Raw genomic sequence first — 19,046 nt, 5'->3', positions numbered from 1 at the left:
CCCATTCCAATGCCAATCACTCTTACTCTTTCCTTGAAGAACTGCTTCCTAACATCCAGCCTAAACCTGCCCTGGCACAGCTTGAGGCTGTGTGCTCTTGTTCTTTCACTGGGTGCCTGGGAGAAGAGACCAACCCCTGTCTGACTACAGCCTCCTTTCAGGTAGTTGTAGAGAGCAATAAAGTCTCCTCTGAGCCTTCTCTTCTCCAGGCTAAGGCTAAGCCTCCTCTTCTCTTTTAAGTGGAGCCTTTCCATTATGACCATTCCAAGGACAAAGTCAGTAAGCTTGTGGTGTTTCCTGCCTTTCGAAGAGCACACACTATTTTACAGCAGGCAAAAAACCAGAAGCACACAATACAAAAAGTACCCCCACAACACAACCAGATTACAATGCAATTAAAATCCTACACGATACATTACCTTCCGCCTCGGGCACTGAAAGGCACTACATGGATTCCCAGAGGCCCGCCGTCATTGGAGACTTCGACGAGCTTTACCATATCACTGTGAGACAATGATGAATGAGGGAATGTGAACATGGACCGTGAAAGGCACCAAACAACCCCACAGAAACATACACAGAGAGAAAAACAGAACTATTCCAGAAATCAAGGCATGGTGATGACAGCACTGTTGAATGCTACGTACCTGAAGATTAATCTGATGGCATGAAAGGAGATCAGTCATCAAAAAAATAGTTCACTTAATCAAACAAAGATCAATTACATTTTTTGGTTACATTAAAATAGGTATCATCATTGCATATTGATTTATTTCTTCCTTATTCTAAAGATTGATTCAAAGTTAAAGTTGACTGTTGGGACCACTGAGCAGAAATACCTTAAATACCACATACAATTTTTTCCTCAGAAGCCTCAAAGTAGATCATGGCACTAACATGATCTATTTTTCATCTTAGGGAGAGCTTCCTCTAAGTCTGAACATTAGATTTCAGGTAATTACCCCTTAATCAAATGAGAATTATTACATTTTAACTGGTTAAATTATTCTAGTTTAAAACATATTGATTTCTTTTACTATGATTCCACTTCTTTTCTTGGAAGATTGCTGTATCTCCAACTCCTTACTAGACAAAATTACCAAAGTCAGATCACAGGATGGCTTAAGTTGGAAGGGATCTCAAAGATCATCTACTCCAACCTCCCCACCATGGGCAGGGACACCTCTCAACTACAATTGGCTGCTCAAGGCCTCATCTACCCTGGCCTTCAACATCCCCAGGCAGGAGGCAGCCGCAACCTCCCTGGGCAGCCTATTCCAGAGTCTCACCACCCTCCTACTGAAGAACTTCTTCCTAAGATTCAGTCTAACACTGCTCTCCCTCAGCTGCAAACCATTCCCCCTTCTCCTACTGCTAGACACCCTCACTAAAAGCCCCTCTCCACCCTTCCCACCAGATCCTTGCAGGTATTGGAAGGCAGCTCTAAGGTCCCCATGGATTCTTCTTTTCTCTAGTTTGAACAAGCCCAGCTCCATCTGAATCCTACCAGACATTCTCCTGAAGCAAATATGCATCTAGTTTTTTTCATTAGACCTTCTAACATAGAGAGAGAAGAAGTAGAAGCAGGCAGGGGAGGTTCAGAAAGACATGAAAAAATTCTAGGACTAGATTTGGATCAAACCTACTGATGTATCTGAAACATGCTGCATCTGGAAAGGTGGAATACAGCCCATAAACATAAAGAGGTATAAATACCCAAATGAGAAAATAATACAAGAGGGCCAAAGCACTCAGTAAATCTGGAAGTGAGCAAGCTGAACAAAAGCCACGATCTCAGTTTCTGGCTTATGCCTCCCTCTAGCACTGGACAGTTTTCCCACATTTCCTGGCACTACACACAGGCACAGATCTTGGATAAACTTGTTTCTCATAACTGTACAAATCAAATCTCATCTAGAAATGGAGCAAATACCAACATCCTTTGATAGCAGTAAAATATTCTCCTGTTGTATTTTGTGATGAAATAAATATTCTTTACCAATTTTTTTTTTCTTTTTCAGAATTAGGAGGAGCTTCCCAATCCTAAACATCAGTTTGTGATCCATTCACAAAGTGTGGAAGCTTATGACCACACAAGTTATATGACCCTGAGATTTGCTCCTTGGAAATTCTTGCTTTTTGATCCCTCTGTGTTAGCACTCACCCTATTCCTTCCATCAGCTTTTCAGAGTTCCATCAAATAAGTATCTTCCTTGAGGCAGAAAATTTACTGCAGCATCAGCACTTACAAATGTCAGGTTCCAATGCTTGTGTTTAACACAGGCTTTTAAACTGTTTAAAATCTGCTTTTAAAAGGTCCATGAAGCAAATTGTTTAAAATAAAAACAACACATGACCTAAAAAAGTCTGTCCCACTTTCTTAAGAGCAATATTCTGAGTCTTTTGCTGGTCTATGTTCAGCCTCAGGATTCATCATTAGAACATTGTGTTCTGCCAGTAACTTACTCCAGGGAAAAATTGGTAGCATTCTCCAAACCAGTGTCTGCATGTCCAACAGGCTCAACTCTGCTGTTGTCCTCCTCTGTCCGATCATCATCCTAGAGAATAAATAAATAGATAAATAATATCTTTAAACACAGGTTTAAATAATTTCACTCATTTTAATTATGTCATTTTACCATTTTCAGACTGCAGAAATGCAGCAGGGGTAACTGTATTTGCAGTGGAAACTTCCAGAGTGACCAAAATCTTCTCTGTTTCTGTTTGGAAGTGTTGCAGAGTGGGTTTTGTCACTTTATGAGTTTTTGTAATCATATTATTATAGTTTGGTCAGTTTTCTATCTTGATTTTAGCACAGGGGTAAAAGCAATGCTACAGATGCCATCAGAACTAACATTTTTTAAAGAGGTAGGCAAGTAAAAGCACAAAACCAGCTGACAGTCATCAGTGTTTGGGCAAATTCCTTCCAAGCCCACTCTGAGGACTCGATCAAACACAAGGTAGCTCGCTCAGGCTTCATTTACAAACAGTCAGAAGCAGAACAAGAAACTGCAGCTTGTGTAATTCTTTAAAGTACCAAGAGCGCTTCAAACATTTTATCACAGGCCTTTATTAGCAGGATGCCAGAAAAGGCTGATATCAAAGAGTTACATGGGGCTCTAATGCTAGCCAATTGGTTTTGTTTTAATTTGATTTTCCAAAAAGTCCATACATTATTCACCATATGTATAATCTGAATGTCAGAGTTGTGAATGCTGTACTTCCCAAATCACAGAATCACAGGATGTCAGGTGTTGGAAGGGACCTCAACAGATCATCCAGTCCAACCCAACTGCCCGAGCAGGACTGCCTACAATAGGTCACAGAGGAATGCATCCAGCTGGGTTCTGAATCTCTCCAGCAAAGGAAACACTGAATGTAGACCTAAGAAATTCAAGGGCTACCAGTAAAGATCTAAAGCCATTCTTATGCGTGTGTTACTCATTAGAAGCTTATAATTGTATTATTTTCTGTTTGGTCGCATATATAAAGTGTGAACAGTAGGTTTCAAACACTGACTTCGGTTCTAGAGCCAAAGCAATCAGGTCAATAAAACAGTAAATGATAGGTTATGAGTTTAGCACAGAGTCAGACAAGATATTAAATTATCAAAGAGATATTAAAGGCAGGCAGAGGCAGTTGGTAATGTCCAATTGACATTTCCACCGAGATTCTGCAGAAGCAGGAGGCTGGAAGTCTGAAGCTTCCATGGGCTGTAGATATGCCTCATGCATCCTGGATAGCAGTGCACTGCTTGAAGCCAGGCTACTTGAAGATTGATGATGCTGTGTTTTGAGAGGCTTTAATACGCACTTCTTCCTCATCTATCTCTGTTAAGCACTAGGCAAGCAATACATTTCAAAGGTTAACCAGCATCTTGAACCTGCCTAGAACTGCATTATGAATGTAAACAAGAAGTCAAAATAAAATATTCTCCTTACAGTAAAAGTTGCACAGGAACTCAATACAAAGAATAATCCATAAGTCGGGGTTAACGTTCCTATATTTACTGACACCAGCTGAAGCTCTTTATGTACCATGTACCTCCATGACAATTCTAAAGGTAGATATAAAAAGGCATTTATAGGAAAATCAGGCTACGTGGAGTTGTTTCACTTTAGAAAGAAGGGTTCCATATAGTTTCATACAACATCTTGCAGATCACTCTTGCCATGGGTTTCTTGCTTTGAAGTTAAGGACACCAGTGACTGTAGAAAACTAGGCACTTATATTTCACTGAAGCTCTTATTTGCGAGACTAAATGTTATCAGTGTTGCTGATGAAACGCAATTTTGAATCTCAGCTATGACATACGAAGATTCATCACAAATGTGACTTTGTTAATCCAATGTTTTGGGCAGTTTTCCATCTGTGGTCTTTTCAAGTAAACACACAATGACTATAAACACACATAAGAAGAAACTGAGGTAATGTCCTACCTTCTAGTAGATACACCTCTGCTAAAAGATAAATGTCTGTCTTTATGCTGTGTCATTTCAGCAGATATCTATGTTTGTACCATCATCATCCACCAACACTTGGGCCCTACGCTTTGCCATCTTTCAGTCCCACAAGATTTTCCCTGGATTACTTTAAAGCACACCTGTAATCAAAACTCCTCTTGCCCAAGAGGCTTTGCAGCAGTCCTTTGGACTTGCTCTTGACAGACCCATGTTCAGTGCCCTCCTAGGATACAGCCTGTCATGCAAAACTCAAGCTAATCCTTCTGGAAAGCCTGTTTCCATTGCTTCCCAGCCTTGATAGTATCTTTGCTCTCATTCCCAGGACCTCCTAATGTCAGCACACACTTAAGTTTCTCCGCTTGTTCAAAATCCTGCTTTCTTCCTTTCTGCTTCACCAGGTGGTCCAGAGCTCCATTCTGCCAAGGGAAGAAGCATCTCCCTGCCTACTCTGAGTGCAGCCAGGACAAAAGCAGCAGCCAGCTTACCTATCACATACTTCCTGCCTACACATCCTATCTTTGGAACACAACACACCAGAAACTGCAACCCAAACACTGTGTAAAAACAGATGTGACTGGAATCATCCCATCTACTTTTGTGCCTTTTGTGCTGAGAATTATAAACACAGCAAGTTTTGGAATCAGACTCTCTGTCAGTTATCCAAGCAATTAAGGAACAGCAGCTCCCACACGCCTCTGTCTGGCTTTTCCCGGACAGCAGACAGATCTGAATCAAAACTATGCATGTGCCTGTAAATAGGTGCTTAGAGGAGGAATCACAACCCCAGTGAAAACACTACTGCCATAATCCACAGATGTATGATGTATCCTTTTAAAAATCTTTAATATTACAGTAATCAGGCTCTCTTTTCTGCTTAAAATAAAACAGACTTTGATTTACATTGAAGCGAAGGGAAAGAAAAATTGGACACCTGCAGAGGGGTTTGACTCAAAATTCGGATTTACTAAGAAAAGTAACTAGCTGTGAAAATCTCTGCACCAAGCAATTATTTCTTTATTTGGAAAGCAGTTTTCTCCTGAAAGGCAAATTCCACCTGGACGTGCTATCATGAGGTAAAACAAGGAAAAGGACATTTAGAAGAGCAAGAAAGTTTCTGAGAACACAGACTAATATTATTGTCGATATTCTTCAGAAATAACTGCCTGGACAAATTCAAAACATATATGGTTGTTATTTTCTCTACAAAAACACTACTTCCTGCTAGATCAAAAGCTACAGCTTTTCATGTACAGCCACCAGTGAAAGAAGGAATGCTTTTTTCCAAAAATTAAAATAGAATAATTTAATTTTTTTTTTACAGTGCAGAGGAAAAATTAAATCACCTCTTTCAATGCACTTCCAAGGATCCTGATGTGTTCAGTGAAAAAGTCACCCTGGCCTCACTGTGCCACCAGACATGGATGCAACTTTCCAGAAATAGAGATATTGAGATACTGGAAGGTGTCCACAGGAGGGCGACAAAGCTGGTGAGGGGCCTGGAGCACAGCCCTGTGAGGAGAGGCTGAGGGAGCTGGGGGTGTGCAGCCTGCAGGAGAGGAGGCTCAGGGCAGACCTCATTGCTGTCTACAACTACCCAAAGGGAGGTTGTAGCCAGGTGGGGTTGGGCTCTTCTGCCAGACAACCAGCAATAGAACAAGGGGACACAGGCTCAAGTTGTGCCAGGGGAGGTCTAGGTTGGATGTTAGGAGGAAGTTGTTGGCAGAGAGAGTGATTGGCATTGGAATGGTCTGCCCAGGGAGGTGGTGGAGTCACCATCCCTGGAGGTGTTCAGTAAAGACTGGCTGAGGCATTTAGTGCCATGGTCTAGTTGATTGGACAGGGCTGGGTGCTAGGTTGGACTGGGTGATCTTGGAGGTCTCTTCCAACCTGGTTGATTTTATGATTCATATCAGCTCTCATGTCTTTTGGCTACTCACATGGAGATTAAACAATATAATGGTAACAACAGCACCAAAGAGAAAATTAATTCTTTGAAATGTACTGTGGGTAGCTAATGAGAATTAGAGATTTTAAAGAGTTGTTCTTTCTTTTAAATGGATCTCTACAAAATTCCCCTAAGAGTCATGTTTATGCACTGGTACACAGCAGTGGATTCCTAACCAAAAAGAAAAATCAATTGCCATCATTCTAAAAAATAAAAATTATATTTATTATTCTAAGTTCTATAATAAAATTAATGACCCACGAGCTGAAAATTATTAAATGGGACTGTTATTTCTAGCAGTTCTGACTATAAAAAGGTCCATTTCACACTTCACCTGTACTGCACTAATGAAATATGTCTGAAAAGTTGCCAATTTGGTTTGTATTCCTGAAGAAAATTTCCCTGCCACCTCTTAGGGTTACAAAGCCCTGAGTTCAGTAAGTGATGTCAGCAGCACACTCGCTAACAGAACCTTCTTCAATATATATAAACTCAAATTGTTCCCTTAACTACAATTACTCACCTCTGAGTGAAGGCCACCTTGTGTCATTTCCAAAGCTCCAAACCAGCTATGTCTTCCTTATCTCAACAGATGTTTTAGCTCTCGTTATCAAAGCACCAGCTCCTGCCTCTGATCGATCCACAATTACTACGAATCACCACTGTATCTTCTAAGAAGCACCCTCCCACTCCTCTCTGTTGTCCAGTACTCTCTAATGGATCCCCCAACAACATCATCAGAAATTCTTCACATTCCCTTGTCTTTTGATGCGTACCTGCAGAAAACTCAATACCAGCCAGGGAGTCTAAGCAGTCAGTGCAGTCACTGAGGTCCTTACTTGTCCTCTTTGTGCAGTGTTTATGCCCAGGTGCCTGGTCAGCAATCAATTTCATCCAGATACAATGGGAAACGGGCTTCAAAGCCATGTAAGGGTCATGCATAATTGTGTCTTCCCTGAGCACTTTGTCTCATCTCTAATTCAATACCAACATCTCCATTCTACCAGCAACTGAGCAGGGGATGAAGTAAAGGTGCTTTGGTCCTTTTCATTTCAGAGGGATATATGGATTATTTCATTATTGTTCAGAAAGTGATTGGGTTCTCTGAAACACAGTAATTCTGCTTTCAAACTCCTTGAACTCTCCACAGCAACCTCCACAACACTGCTCCTTCAACACCAGATGGAGGCTACCTCTCCCAAACCCAGGCCTTTCCACCCTGAATTTTCTCTTACCTTGCTCTCAAATTAGAAAGCTCACTTTAAGCAGCAGGAGTGGGGTTATGGCAAGCCAGGACAGCCAGGGTACTGGTGCTCATGAGGCTGGATGAGGCACTTAGTGCCATGGTTTATTTAATTAGAACATGTTAGGTGATGGGTCAGACTCAATGATCTTGAAGGTCTTTTCCAACCTAATTAATTCTGTGATTATCTGCACCTATCCCCATCCTACAGCAAGCACAGGCTCTCAACGCTGCTGGCTCAGCCCCACTGCAGAGCTCTCCCCTGTGAAAGTTCATTCAACCACTCTGGGATGAAAAGAGTCTGGGAAATCTACTTATACATGATAGCAAATTTGTTCATACTGCACACAAAACAATTTTTTTCTGACCTGTGAATTTGTTGGCTGAACAAGAGCTCCAGCCTCAGCAGAAAGCTGGGCTCAAACAGGTACACAGAACCGCAGATCAACCAGTTGGAAAAGACCTTTTAAGATCACTGAGTCCAACCTATCATCTAATCCTTCTAATTAACTAAACCATAGCACTAAGTGCCTCATCCAGCCCCCTTTTCAACATCTCCAGGGATGGGGACTCCACCATCTCCCGGGGCAGCCCATTCACAAAATCACAGAACGTTAGGGGCTGGAAGGGACCTCAAAAGCTCATCCAGTCCAACTCACGTGCCAGAGCAGGATCACCTATACCAGATTGCACAGGAATGCATCCAGGCAGGTCTTGAATATCTCCAGGGAGGGAGGCTCCACAACCCTCCCAGGCAGCCTGTTTCAGTGTTCTGTCACCCTCACAGGGAAAAAAATCCCTCCTCATGTTTAACTGAAACTTCCTATGCCTCAGCTTCCATCCACTGCCCCTTGTCCTGTCATCAACCATCACCCAGCAGAGCCTGGCTCCAGCCTCCTGGCAATCACTTTTACATCCTTTACATATTTATAAACACTGGTAAGGTCCCCCCTTAGGCTCCTCTTCTCCAAGCTAAAGAGCCCCAGCTCCCTCACAAGAGCTATATGAAGGAACCCTCTTTTAAAACTTAATTAAACCTGCTTTGTGTTCTCACTAGTCTGCAGGATAACTGCAAAGCATTTTCACACAGGGTATACAACACTTAAAGCCTTTTTTCTAGCATTAGCAACAGAAAGCAGAGTTGTGAAATGTCAAGGGATTGCACCCATTCGGGTAAAATGGCAGCGTACCACTCTGCCAGCCTATGATAAATACATCTCTCTGACATGAAAGGCTGTCAATACACAGCCTCTGTTTTGGAACACGAATTCAAGCTTGTTTGTGTTCTAGCATTTCATTTTTGACGCAGTGAGTCAAAGTACTGTAAACATCGAAGAGAAAGGAACAGCATATAATGTCCAACAGGTCCTCTGGATTTTACACTAGAGAAGGACACATCAATAACAAGAAGTTCCTCAAAGTCTGCATATCAGTATTATTTTTGCCCCCCAGCAGGGACACAAGAAAAAATAATGCCTTCCCTTCATCTATCTCCTTTAATTCTTTTGCATTTTTCTGTAATGATTCTGAAAGAAGAGGCAATATTTCTCATTAGTCTCCTGGCAGTTGTGCTTTAGAAACGTTTGTTTAGTCCTTGCAGCATAAAGTAGGCTCTCTCTGTATGATCAGACCTGATAGAAAACAGCTCCTAAGGGACCTATTTTCCTGTGTCTTAACTAGCACAAACATACCAGCATCAGGCTTTTGTGCTAATGTTCTCTCTTCTTGATTAACTGGCCAAATCTCCAGAGAATGGCAATTTTAAATCACATCTGAAGAGCAGTTACAAAGATCACATGGGGAAAGAACCCCAAAATTACTGAATAATAAAAGGGGGAAAAAATGGTTTCTCCCTCCTGAACACATGTATGTGCACAAATAATTAGATGAGAGCTTTGTGCAATCCACATTAGCCCCATATTAGGTGCACTGCTATTGTCGGCAATCCAGAGACAGAGAGGACAGAAAAATCTTACATTAAATCATCATCCACTTAAAAAAAAAACCAAAAAATTGATTAAATCTTTTTATATATATAGGAGTTAATATTCTCCTTACATCTCAGTCATCACTATGTTATTGACTTCCTTGTGCAAGACAGTCACCCCACAATTGGAAGTGGCAATATCCATACCGTTTCTATATGCCTCACTACTCTGAAATGAAATCTGCCTTACTCAGTCAAATCCCTGAATAGATATCACACAGAAACAGAGGAGCACAGAATGGAAGGGATTTCCCAGGTCTCTGATGAATATCAAATTCATCCTCTGCTATCACAGGCAATCATCTCTTATTTCCTATTTAATAAACTGATCAAGCTGAGCCTTAAAACCGGCTGGCTTCAGGATGGCACTATTTCTGTTGTGGAGCGCCTCAACAGGAAATGTTTGCACAGATTTAAAGAGAGATGGATTTGATTTCCTACTGTCCAAAAAAAGCAGAAAACCAGATAGCAAATGAATTTAATTTGATTCAACCTTCCTTGGACAAATCTATGTGACAGACACTTCATGCAGTTTTGATTAACTACCTTTTTATTATGTATTTTTCCATGCCTAATGACTCATCTTACAAGATATATTAACAGCCTTGTAACACTAATGAAAACAAAGCAAGTCCTACAGCCTTATTTTTGTCATGTATATTAGTTTACACGTTTACTGAAGTCTGTTAGGGGCTCAGCAGTGAAATCATACAGATATGTTCTGTAACTATTTGGTGGCAGACATCTCTATCACGCAGCTATCTGCAGGAGCACACCACAAATACTACTCAGCCACTTAATGGAAAATGCACTAAAAAAGCTTTTTACTAGATGATGCTGCAGTTAATTCTTTTTTACTGTAGGCACTGCAGAAAGCACTGAAAACTAAGAGAGCCTTTTAAGACTTTTAGTAGGTTAGACAAAAGGTTTTCTTTCTAGTGAATTTAACTTGAGATGTTTCACTGGTTCTGCTTCTTCGTAGGAAAGAAAATATCTGACGTGACCTTACAGTAGTAGCTTGCCAACAAACAGCATGAGATACATTAAAACTCAAAGGGGTTTTTTGTTGTTGATCGAACGTGCTTGTTAATTAATGTAGCTGAATGGTCTATGCCCACCAGCATAGAAAGAATATTGAGGAAGGAGGGGAAAAAAAAACACCACCACACACAAAAGTACAATTGGAAAGACTTAAGCAACTCAGCAATCCCATATAAGGGAAACAGCACAAAATGGGATCTGATAGAAAAAGAAAACCATAGTAATATCTGAAGCAATGCTGATTCTCAAGCATTGAACAATAGGTATTGTACACAGTTCATAAACTGTATTATCCTTTTCAGTGAAAGCTCCAGACCATTTCAATGACCTCTCCAGGAGTGCTGGCAGCCCAAAACGGCAGGCAGAGGGAGGAGCTGTGCTGTAAACTGATAGCTACCATAACTAATCCATACATCAAGGCATGATCATCTACAGATGGCAAATATCAAATGGAAAACAACAACACATTGCTGTTTCCACCAGATTGTATTTGAGATACACGATAAAGAAGATTCAAATGTTTTTGTAGCACTACTGTTTCATGGTCAGTCATTCTTCAGCGGCTCTAAGTCAACAAATAATAAACATCATCATGATACTCAAAACATATTAGAAAACCTATAAGGGTGATAATCAAGTGCCCTATATTCCTGATTACTGACAAATGGGTTAATTGTTGCCACATCAAACCTGATAACACCTTGATGATCTATTTAGTGTATCAGAGACTTAAGGTAAAGACAACATTGGGTCCTTTCTTAACTCCTACACTGACTTGCCATACAACAAAGTAAAAGTCCCTTAAAAGTGCATCTCTCTATCAATATGTTTGGGGTAAGACTCCATGTTTTCAAAGATGAGTGAAGACAAGACACTAAGATACCACACTTTGAACAGCAGTGATACTAAAATGGATCTCAGTTGTCTCAGCATCAGCTTAGGGTGTTAAGCCATGAAGTACCTCTTCTTGCTCAAAGATACCAGAGAAGCTTCAACTCTTCCTTTCTTACCACTTGGTAATGCTTGCAGACCATAACCTTGGTTTTAAACACTAGGTGCAAAGTATCTGAAGGATTACCAAACTCAAGATGATGATTCTGTGGAACAGTTCCTTTACAGAGTGACCTATAAGCAAAACCCACCACATCTAGTGTCAAGAGTCAGAAAAGGTTTGGCATGACCAGACAGGGCATCCCAGCACTTGCCTGTGGAGGAGTCTACTAAAACATATTTCTTAAAGCAATGTTACAACAGAAAGCAAACTAAGTGATCAGCTGCAACACAAAAGTTCTAACCTCTTGTGTTCTAAATATTAGAGACATATAAAGCAGAGATTGCCACACTTTCAGTACTAACCAAAGCACCTAAAGAACTTTCTGATCAACAACAAACTGTAGATGTGTCCACTGTATTATAAAGTACTTATCTCACAGACACGTATCAAATTGTCTCAGATTGATTACTACCTTAAAAAGGGTACATTTTGTGTAGTTCCAGTATTTATTCTGCTTTCTGGTTCTCCTAAGGCTCCAAAACATATCTGTTTCACAGGCTGTGCTCTGTGTTTGTTTAAAGTAAGGCTTATCTGCAGACTATTTCCACTTTGAAACCTCTGAAATTTTATACTCTTGTCATATGATTCACAGACTGACATGTAGACAACCAGGACCTGCCAGTCTAAAACAAATATTATTAGGGCTAAATACAGATTCCAAGTCATACTTTGATGTCAGTCATGGGAAATATTTTCAACTGAACTAGTTATCAGCTTTATTTGAAACAAGGCTACAATTATAGGCCAATGTATAGTCAAATCCCCTTGGAAAGTTTAGCCCAAATGCTAGGCCTGGTTTTGTTCAGGCTCTGTTCATCGTTTAGCATGAATATTGCAGGAATTAACTCACTTACAGAGATAGCCCCACGTGAGCTAACACGAGTGTAGCACTTGTGATGTAACAAACACTTCCAGCTGATGACTCCATGTATTTGCCTTTCATCACGTTAACTGATAGACACACCTTGAGTACTGTGTTCAGTTCTGGGCCCCCCAGTTTAGGAGGGACATCGAAATGCTTGAGCGTGTCCAGAGAAGGGCGGCGAGGCTGGGGAGAGGCCTTGAGCACAGCCCTACGAGGAGAGGCTGAGGGAACTGGGATTGGTTAGCCTGGAGAAGAGGAAGCTCAGGGGTGACCTTATTGCTGTCTACAACTACCTGAAGGGTGGTTGTGGCCAGAAGGAGGTTGCTCTCTTCTCTCAGGTGGCCAGCACCAGAACAAGAGGACACAGCCTCAGGCTGTGCCAGGGGAGATTTAGGCTGGAGGTGAGGAGAAAGTTCTTCACTGAGAGAGTCATTGGACACTGGAATGGGCTGCCCGGGGAGGTGGTGGAGTCGCTGTCCCTGGGGCTGTTCAAGGCAAGATTGGACGTGGCACTTGGTGCCATGGTCTAGCCTTGAGCTCTGTGGTAAAGGGTTGGACTTGATGATCTATGAGGTCTCTTCCAACCCTGATAATACTGTGATACTGTGAGATCATCTGTACACATACACACCCCCCCAGTTACCTCACAAAATACCTACATGTATAGAGAAAACTGCCCCTGCATTAGGAGATGTTTTATTTCAATTACTTATTCATTGTTATAAAACTAAGTCTGTTTTTCTTTAAGGAGCTTCAGGTTACACACTCTGAAAAATGAGCAGTCATTTTATGTGAGGAAGTTGATCTTTATGAAAGGAAAAAAACCCTAGAATATATTCACAGATTCACAGAACGGTTTGGGTTGGAAGGGATCTTAAAGATAATCCACTTCCAAACCCCCTGAGGGACACCTCCCGCTAGCCCAGGCTGATGAAGGCCTCCTCCAACCTGGTCATGAACAGCTCCAGAGAAGGGGAACTGACAGCTTCCCTGGGCAATCAGTTCCAGTGTCGCACTCCCCTCACTGTGAAGAATTTCTTCCTAGTCTCCAGTCTCAATCCCCCCTCTCCCAGCTCAAAGCCATTGTCCCCCTGTGGTGGAGGGCCACACAGGCCCAAACAGGTTCGTGCGCAGGCCTGTGCTGGCCGGGCCGTTTTCCCGCCCAAAGGCGCTTCTCTGTCTAACCCCGGGGAAAGCTCATGAAGCGGACAAAGCAGCACCACAAGCCTGGCGCCTTAGAGTCTGCCCTGCCCTGCTTATATAAGGTTGATGCAAACAGGCTGCATAAGCCCACCTGTGCTCTCCCCATATTTGGGGGTACCAGGCCCGGGGACCCTTCCTTATTTGGCATGCTCTGGCCTGCTGCCAGACGCTCACTGGACAGTACTGTGGCCAAAGGACCATCACTCTCGGCCCACATCTCATAAATAGGGCAATCCGGTGCTCCTGCCACCCTCCTCCGCCCACCTCTCCTAGCCTCTTCGTCGCCTGGGGCCACTACCGCTCTATGTGACTCCATCCCACGGTACTCTGCACCGATCCAGTGGGCGATCAACCAGGCGCTCCCGGCCAGCCGCCGCTCCCGGCCGCTGTGCCCAGCCCGACCGTGCCCGTGGAGCCTTCGCAGGCAGTGCCCCAATACCCGAACTGAACTCTTCAGATCCACGAGGATCCACCACGGGGCTTTCGCTACACATATTTGGGACCACAGAGACTGTGACCCCAACTAGTGAGTAACTGAACAGTCCCTCTGTGAGCAGCTGAGAAATCTCAGTGACTTTACCAGCGGCACTTTGTGCCACAGGACTCTATCCAGAACCTTTCCAAACCTCTACCAAATTCCTCAATCCTGCTGAAAATAGACATTCTGTACAATAATTTCACTGACTGCATACAAAGAATTTGTGTGAGTTAACTGTATATAAGTTTGGGGGAAATTCTCTTTGTATATATTATTAAATTATTTTAAAACCTTTCAAAATTCGGCCTCATATCTTACCCAGAGGCAGACAAAACCTCTTCACAACACCCTCATCCTAGCACCAAAAGCCCTTGTAAAAAGTCCCTCCCCAGCTCTCCTGCAGTCCCCCTTCAGGTACTGGGCAGGCTGCTTCTAAGTTCTCCCCAGAGCCTTCCCTTCTCCAGGCTGACCAGCCCCAGCTCTCTCAGCCTGTCCCCATAGGAGAGGTGCTCCAGGCCTCTGATCAGCTTTGTGGCCCTCTTATAACGGTGGCCGCAGAACTGGAGGCAGTACTCAGATGGGGTCTCACCAGAGCAGAGGGGCAGAAATCAGCTCCCTCATCCTCCTGGTCACTTGCAACATCAAGCATTCCCACGGCATCCAGAAAATAGAAATATAAAAATATATATATATATAATGCTTCTAAATAAAGATATGTATTTAGAAGGCTACAGTAGTAAAGACATTATTTTGTTTTCAAGGTAAGCAAAAAACGTGAGAGTAGTATAAGTAGAGTGTTTTTTCCTCACAGAGTAGTCTAAAGTAGGTCAAGTTAGGCACACCCATTAGTTGGATCCATCCTATAAATAAATCCACGCTGTGTTCACCTGCTTGTAAACGAATGTAGAGCAACAGAATTTTAAATATCATTGTTTTGTTTCTGTTTAGGGTTGTTGTTTTGTTTCCAATCTGCCAAGTTGGCTTGTTCTGGTAGAGAGTATATCAATAAATAAATGGGTCATTAAGTCTTGTGTGATTTTTACAAGCCAAAGAAACGACAATGGATAGAGAAAATTGGGACACACGCTTGTTTCCCCTGCAGAAAACCAAACCTATTTGCCTCCACCTCTAAGTTTAGAGATCTGAGAGATGTATTATAGATGAGTCACAGTTTCCCCTTGATATCCAGACAAAGGAAAGGAGAAAATTCTGCATAAATCACTTCACCTTTTCTCTGTAATGCTCCTGAACATATTATTCACTTTACCTTCTCAAAGACCATGATTTTCATCCTTCTGAGGACATTTTCCCCCCTTTTTTTTAAAGATAGAAAAAGTATTTTTATTTAGCAAGTTGTCATTAGGCAGTTTTCAAACAGGTCTTGCAGCTCTTCTATCCTTATTTATGTCTTTTTTCTTTGTTTTTTAATCTGAACTCGTCCCTTGTTGCTTGATTTGCAGATCTCTATCAGCACGTGAGGGTTTCACTAGCTTCAGACAAGCACAGAACAGTTCCATCCCCTCGAGTACTCAGCAGAACAGTCTATTTAGAAGCAAGCTAAAAGTATAGCCCTCTGTTCTCTGTCACACAAAACATGATTTTACTCACACGGGCATCTTAACAACAAAATTAAACTCTGGCTATTTTTCTCATCCTAGCTCAGGACTGTTGAGAGATGCCGTAAGAAAGCTTAATGAAGAGTTGGAGATGTAAATATTTTATATATCTCTTTTTCAGTAAGGTGAAAGTCCCTGTGGTGGTGGAAGTTTCAAGTCAGCATGCAGTCCTTAACTTTGAATTTCACCTCATTTAGGAAAAGCACCTTTCAAAGTTAACTTTCTGTTACTGAAAAACTCCCAGTTAATGCTGCACAAAGAACTAGGAAAACACAACCACACTGTTTTGTCACCTTCCTTAAAGCAGATGGGTTTCCTCTCATTTAGTGATTTATCTCCAATTCTTATTTGCTAGGATTTGCTAATATTTAGCTTTGATCTGGGAGTTTTGGTTTAAATTCCTGCTGCTGGAAATCAAAACTCCAGACACATCTGTTTTAAAGGTCATTTGTGTCACACATGCAAGCTTCGGGATGCCTCACTTGCACATTTTGAAGTTCATTCTTTCCATTCCACTTTTTCCTCCTGCTAAAGGAGCAGTACTAGGCAAGCTCCCCTAAGTCCCAGGGAAGGAAGATCCCCAAGGGAGCTCTAGCACTGCAGCAGCAATGGGGAGCACCCAGCCTCACCACAAAGCCACAGAATCACAGAATAGTGTAGGTTGGAAGAGACCTCAAAGACCATCTAGCTCCAGCCCCTCATGAGGCACCCAGGCCTGTGCTGAGCTCCTGTGCAGTCTGAGAGATCAGATTTTCCCAATTTGCAGTCTCTCTTGTACAGTTGCATGCCACTTTCTGCATTTCACCTCATCCTTCACCGAGAGACTCCACTGAAATTGCTTCAGCTGAGCTTCCCTGTTATGCTCTAGCATTTTCTTTTTTGGTCTTTTGTACGACACGGATTTCACCTTGGGCACCAAACAAATTCACTATTTTAATAACAGATAATATTATAGCATTTTTCATTCTTCTTTGCTCAATTTGTTTTGCTGAAGTCAACATGAAAAACAATTTCCAGCACCTCAGCAAATGCTTCATTTATGAATGCTCCATTCTAAGTGCCTACAGGGTTACAATCTGCTCTATGACAATTTTATTAATTTTTTAATCAAAAGCATTAAATCAAATTTAAAATAAATGGTACTCAGTACTTCTGCAGTGGCCTCCAGCACACTCTGGCAAAAGAGCTCCATGGACAATAACAACTTTGGCTTCACTGCACCTTCAGGAGGAGGATCAAAAGTTATTCCCCAAATTCTTTAGAATGATAGAATCATAGAATCAACCAGGTTGGAAGAGACCTCCAAGATCATCCAGTCCAACCTAGCACCTAGTCCTATCCAGTCAACTAGACCATGGCACCAAGTCCCTCATCCAGTCTTTTCTTGAACACCTCCAGGGACGGCAACTCCACCACCTCCCTGGCCAGCCCATTCCAAGAAAATGAGACACAGAAGAGTTCCTTCCACATTTCTGAGGTTCATCTCCAGCCTTAGATGCTTTCAGTTCTGGGTGATCTCTCTGATACAGACAGAGCCTTCCTTTCACAAAAATGGAAACCACTTGCCTGTACTCCTGAACTCAACCAAGAAAGAAGCTAAAACAGCACTAAGCAGATTTCCAAAAGCTTAATAAACCATCCTGCCTCATCATTGCCAGCAGCAAGTCATTCCCATTTAGGGCAGCAGACAGCATCACAGGCCCCATAACCTCTGCAGGCTGGTGGCTGCAGAGATGCTGAGGAAAGCACTGGATCCCTCAGGGTGGTTTGGTCCCAAGCCCACAACAGCATGTGCACAGCACTCAGCATCACATAAAACTTCGACACCAGACGTGATGAAAGATGAGCAAAAGCCAAACTGCACCATCACCACCACTTCACTAAGCTATGCAAAGACCACCAAAGAAGACCTCTCTTGGTCCAAAATGTACCAAAGAACATCACACAAGTGCTAGAATCACAGCTCCAGAAGTATTCGGCAGATTAAGGAAGACTGAAAGGAAGACATGTCGAGAAATAACTCATGAACCATTTGTTGCACCAGAGGCAGTAACAGCTTCTCAATACAGTGATTTAAAAAACTTCTTCTAAGAGATCTTGTTTCCATTTGTGAGGCTTTCTCTCCCTTTTACACCCCAAGTCAGAGCAGGAGGGACTGAATTCAGCACATGTGATGGAAATGCAGCACTTCCAAGCCATTGTACTTCACTGTGTTGCCCATAGTAACACCTCAGCCTGGTGTTTCATTATTCTGCAAGGCCAGTACAAACCACAGATGTGGCTTGTTCAAAGAGGCAGTCCTGTCTTTTCCCCTCATGATCACCACCACCGGATCCCTCTGACCACCTTCTCGTCTCTGCTTATTCAAGCATTTCTATCTTTATACAAAAGATCTAAATGAAAATTAATGTTTAATAAACCCAATTTTAATTGGCTATGTTTCCCAGGCTGGTCCAGCTCAATCTAATTAACAGTCTCATAAAAGCTTAGGGAGGCACAAGGGAGGAAGAAAAGCATGGCCAAGATTGCTTCTTTCAGCAGCACAGATGACTTAAAATGTCTCTAATATCATGGCCTCAGAGTGTTTGAAGGGATCCTGCTCACCTGCAGTTTCACACAGAGCTCAAGGCGCTCCTTTAAGCAGGCAGCAACTTGCACTGCTCTCTACCCAACCTCATCCCTCTTCCATCACCTCCTTCAAAGTCCTTCCTAAATGCCTGTGTTTCATTCACTAAAGCTGCCACCTCAGCACTCCCTCTCTTTCAGACCGAGCGTGCTTTCCAGGAACAATTCCCTCCTGCCTTTGTATACTGCTGACCTACTTTGCACAATTTCTTTTCATCCCTGCCAGTTTCTAACCCACAGCAGAACTTCCTTTGTCACCACATAAGCAGCCACCTAAACAACTTCATGCAAATTGCTCAAATTCCACTACCTTCCTTAGAGGAGACCACATTAAGACAAAGGCACAACAATGCTTTTGTGCTAGTTTGAAGCTAGCTGGAATGTTTTGATTAAATGGATTAGATCACAGGCTGTGAAAGAGAAACAATGCTGATGTCTACTTCACTCATAGGCTTGCTGAGATATCTAAGAACAAGAGAATAAACATAGATAAGGCATTTGGGCACTGCCTGAGCTTTGAGCTGCA

The 19,046-nt window shown here is 42.3% G+C and overlaps 1 protein-coding gene across 17 annotated transcripts in view; it reads right to left on the bottom strand.

The window, feature by feature from the left end:
- Nucleotides 1-19,046, bottom strand: part of PARD3 (par-3 family cell polarity regulator) — a 456,724-nt gene that overhangs the window by 246,908 nt on the left and 190,770 nt on the right. For all 17 annotated transcript variants that reach the window (XM_064162604.1, XM_064162595.1, XM_064162587.1 and 14 more), the window contains 2 exons: nucleotides 2,467-2,558; nucleotides 420-503 (listed from right to left, as the gene is read on the bottom strand). In XM_064162604.1, coding sequence (XP_064018674.1) covers nucleotides 420-503; nucleotides 2,467-2,558 — 176 coding nt within the window. The remainder of the gene's footprint in view (nucleotides 1-419; nucleotides 504-2,466; nucleotides 2,559-19,046) is intronic.

Source organism: Pogoniulus pusillus, chromosome 23, assembly GCF_015220805.1.
Source record: "Pogoniulus pusillus isolate bPogPus1 chromosome 23, bPogPus1.pri, whole genome shotgun sequence".
Taxonomy (NCBI): domain Eukaryota; kingdom Metazoa; phylum Chordata; class Aves; order Piciformes; family Lybiidae; genus Pogoniulus; species Pogoniulus pusillus.
Note: the sequence above shows the minus strand (reverse complement) of the source record. Positions and strands in the feature narration are given on the sequence as shown.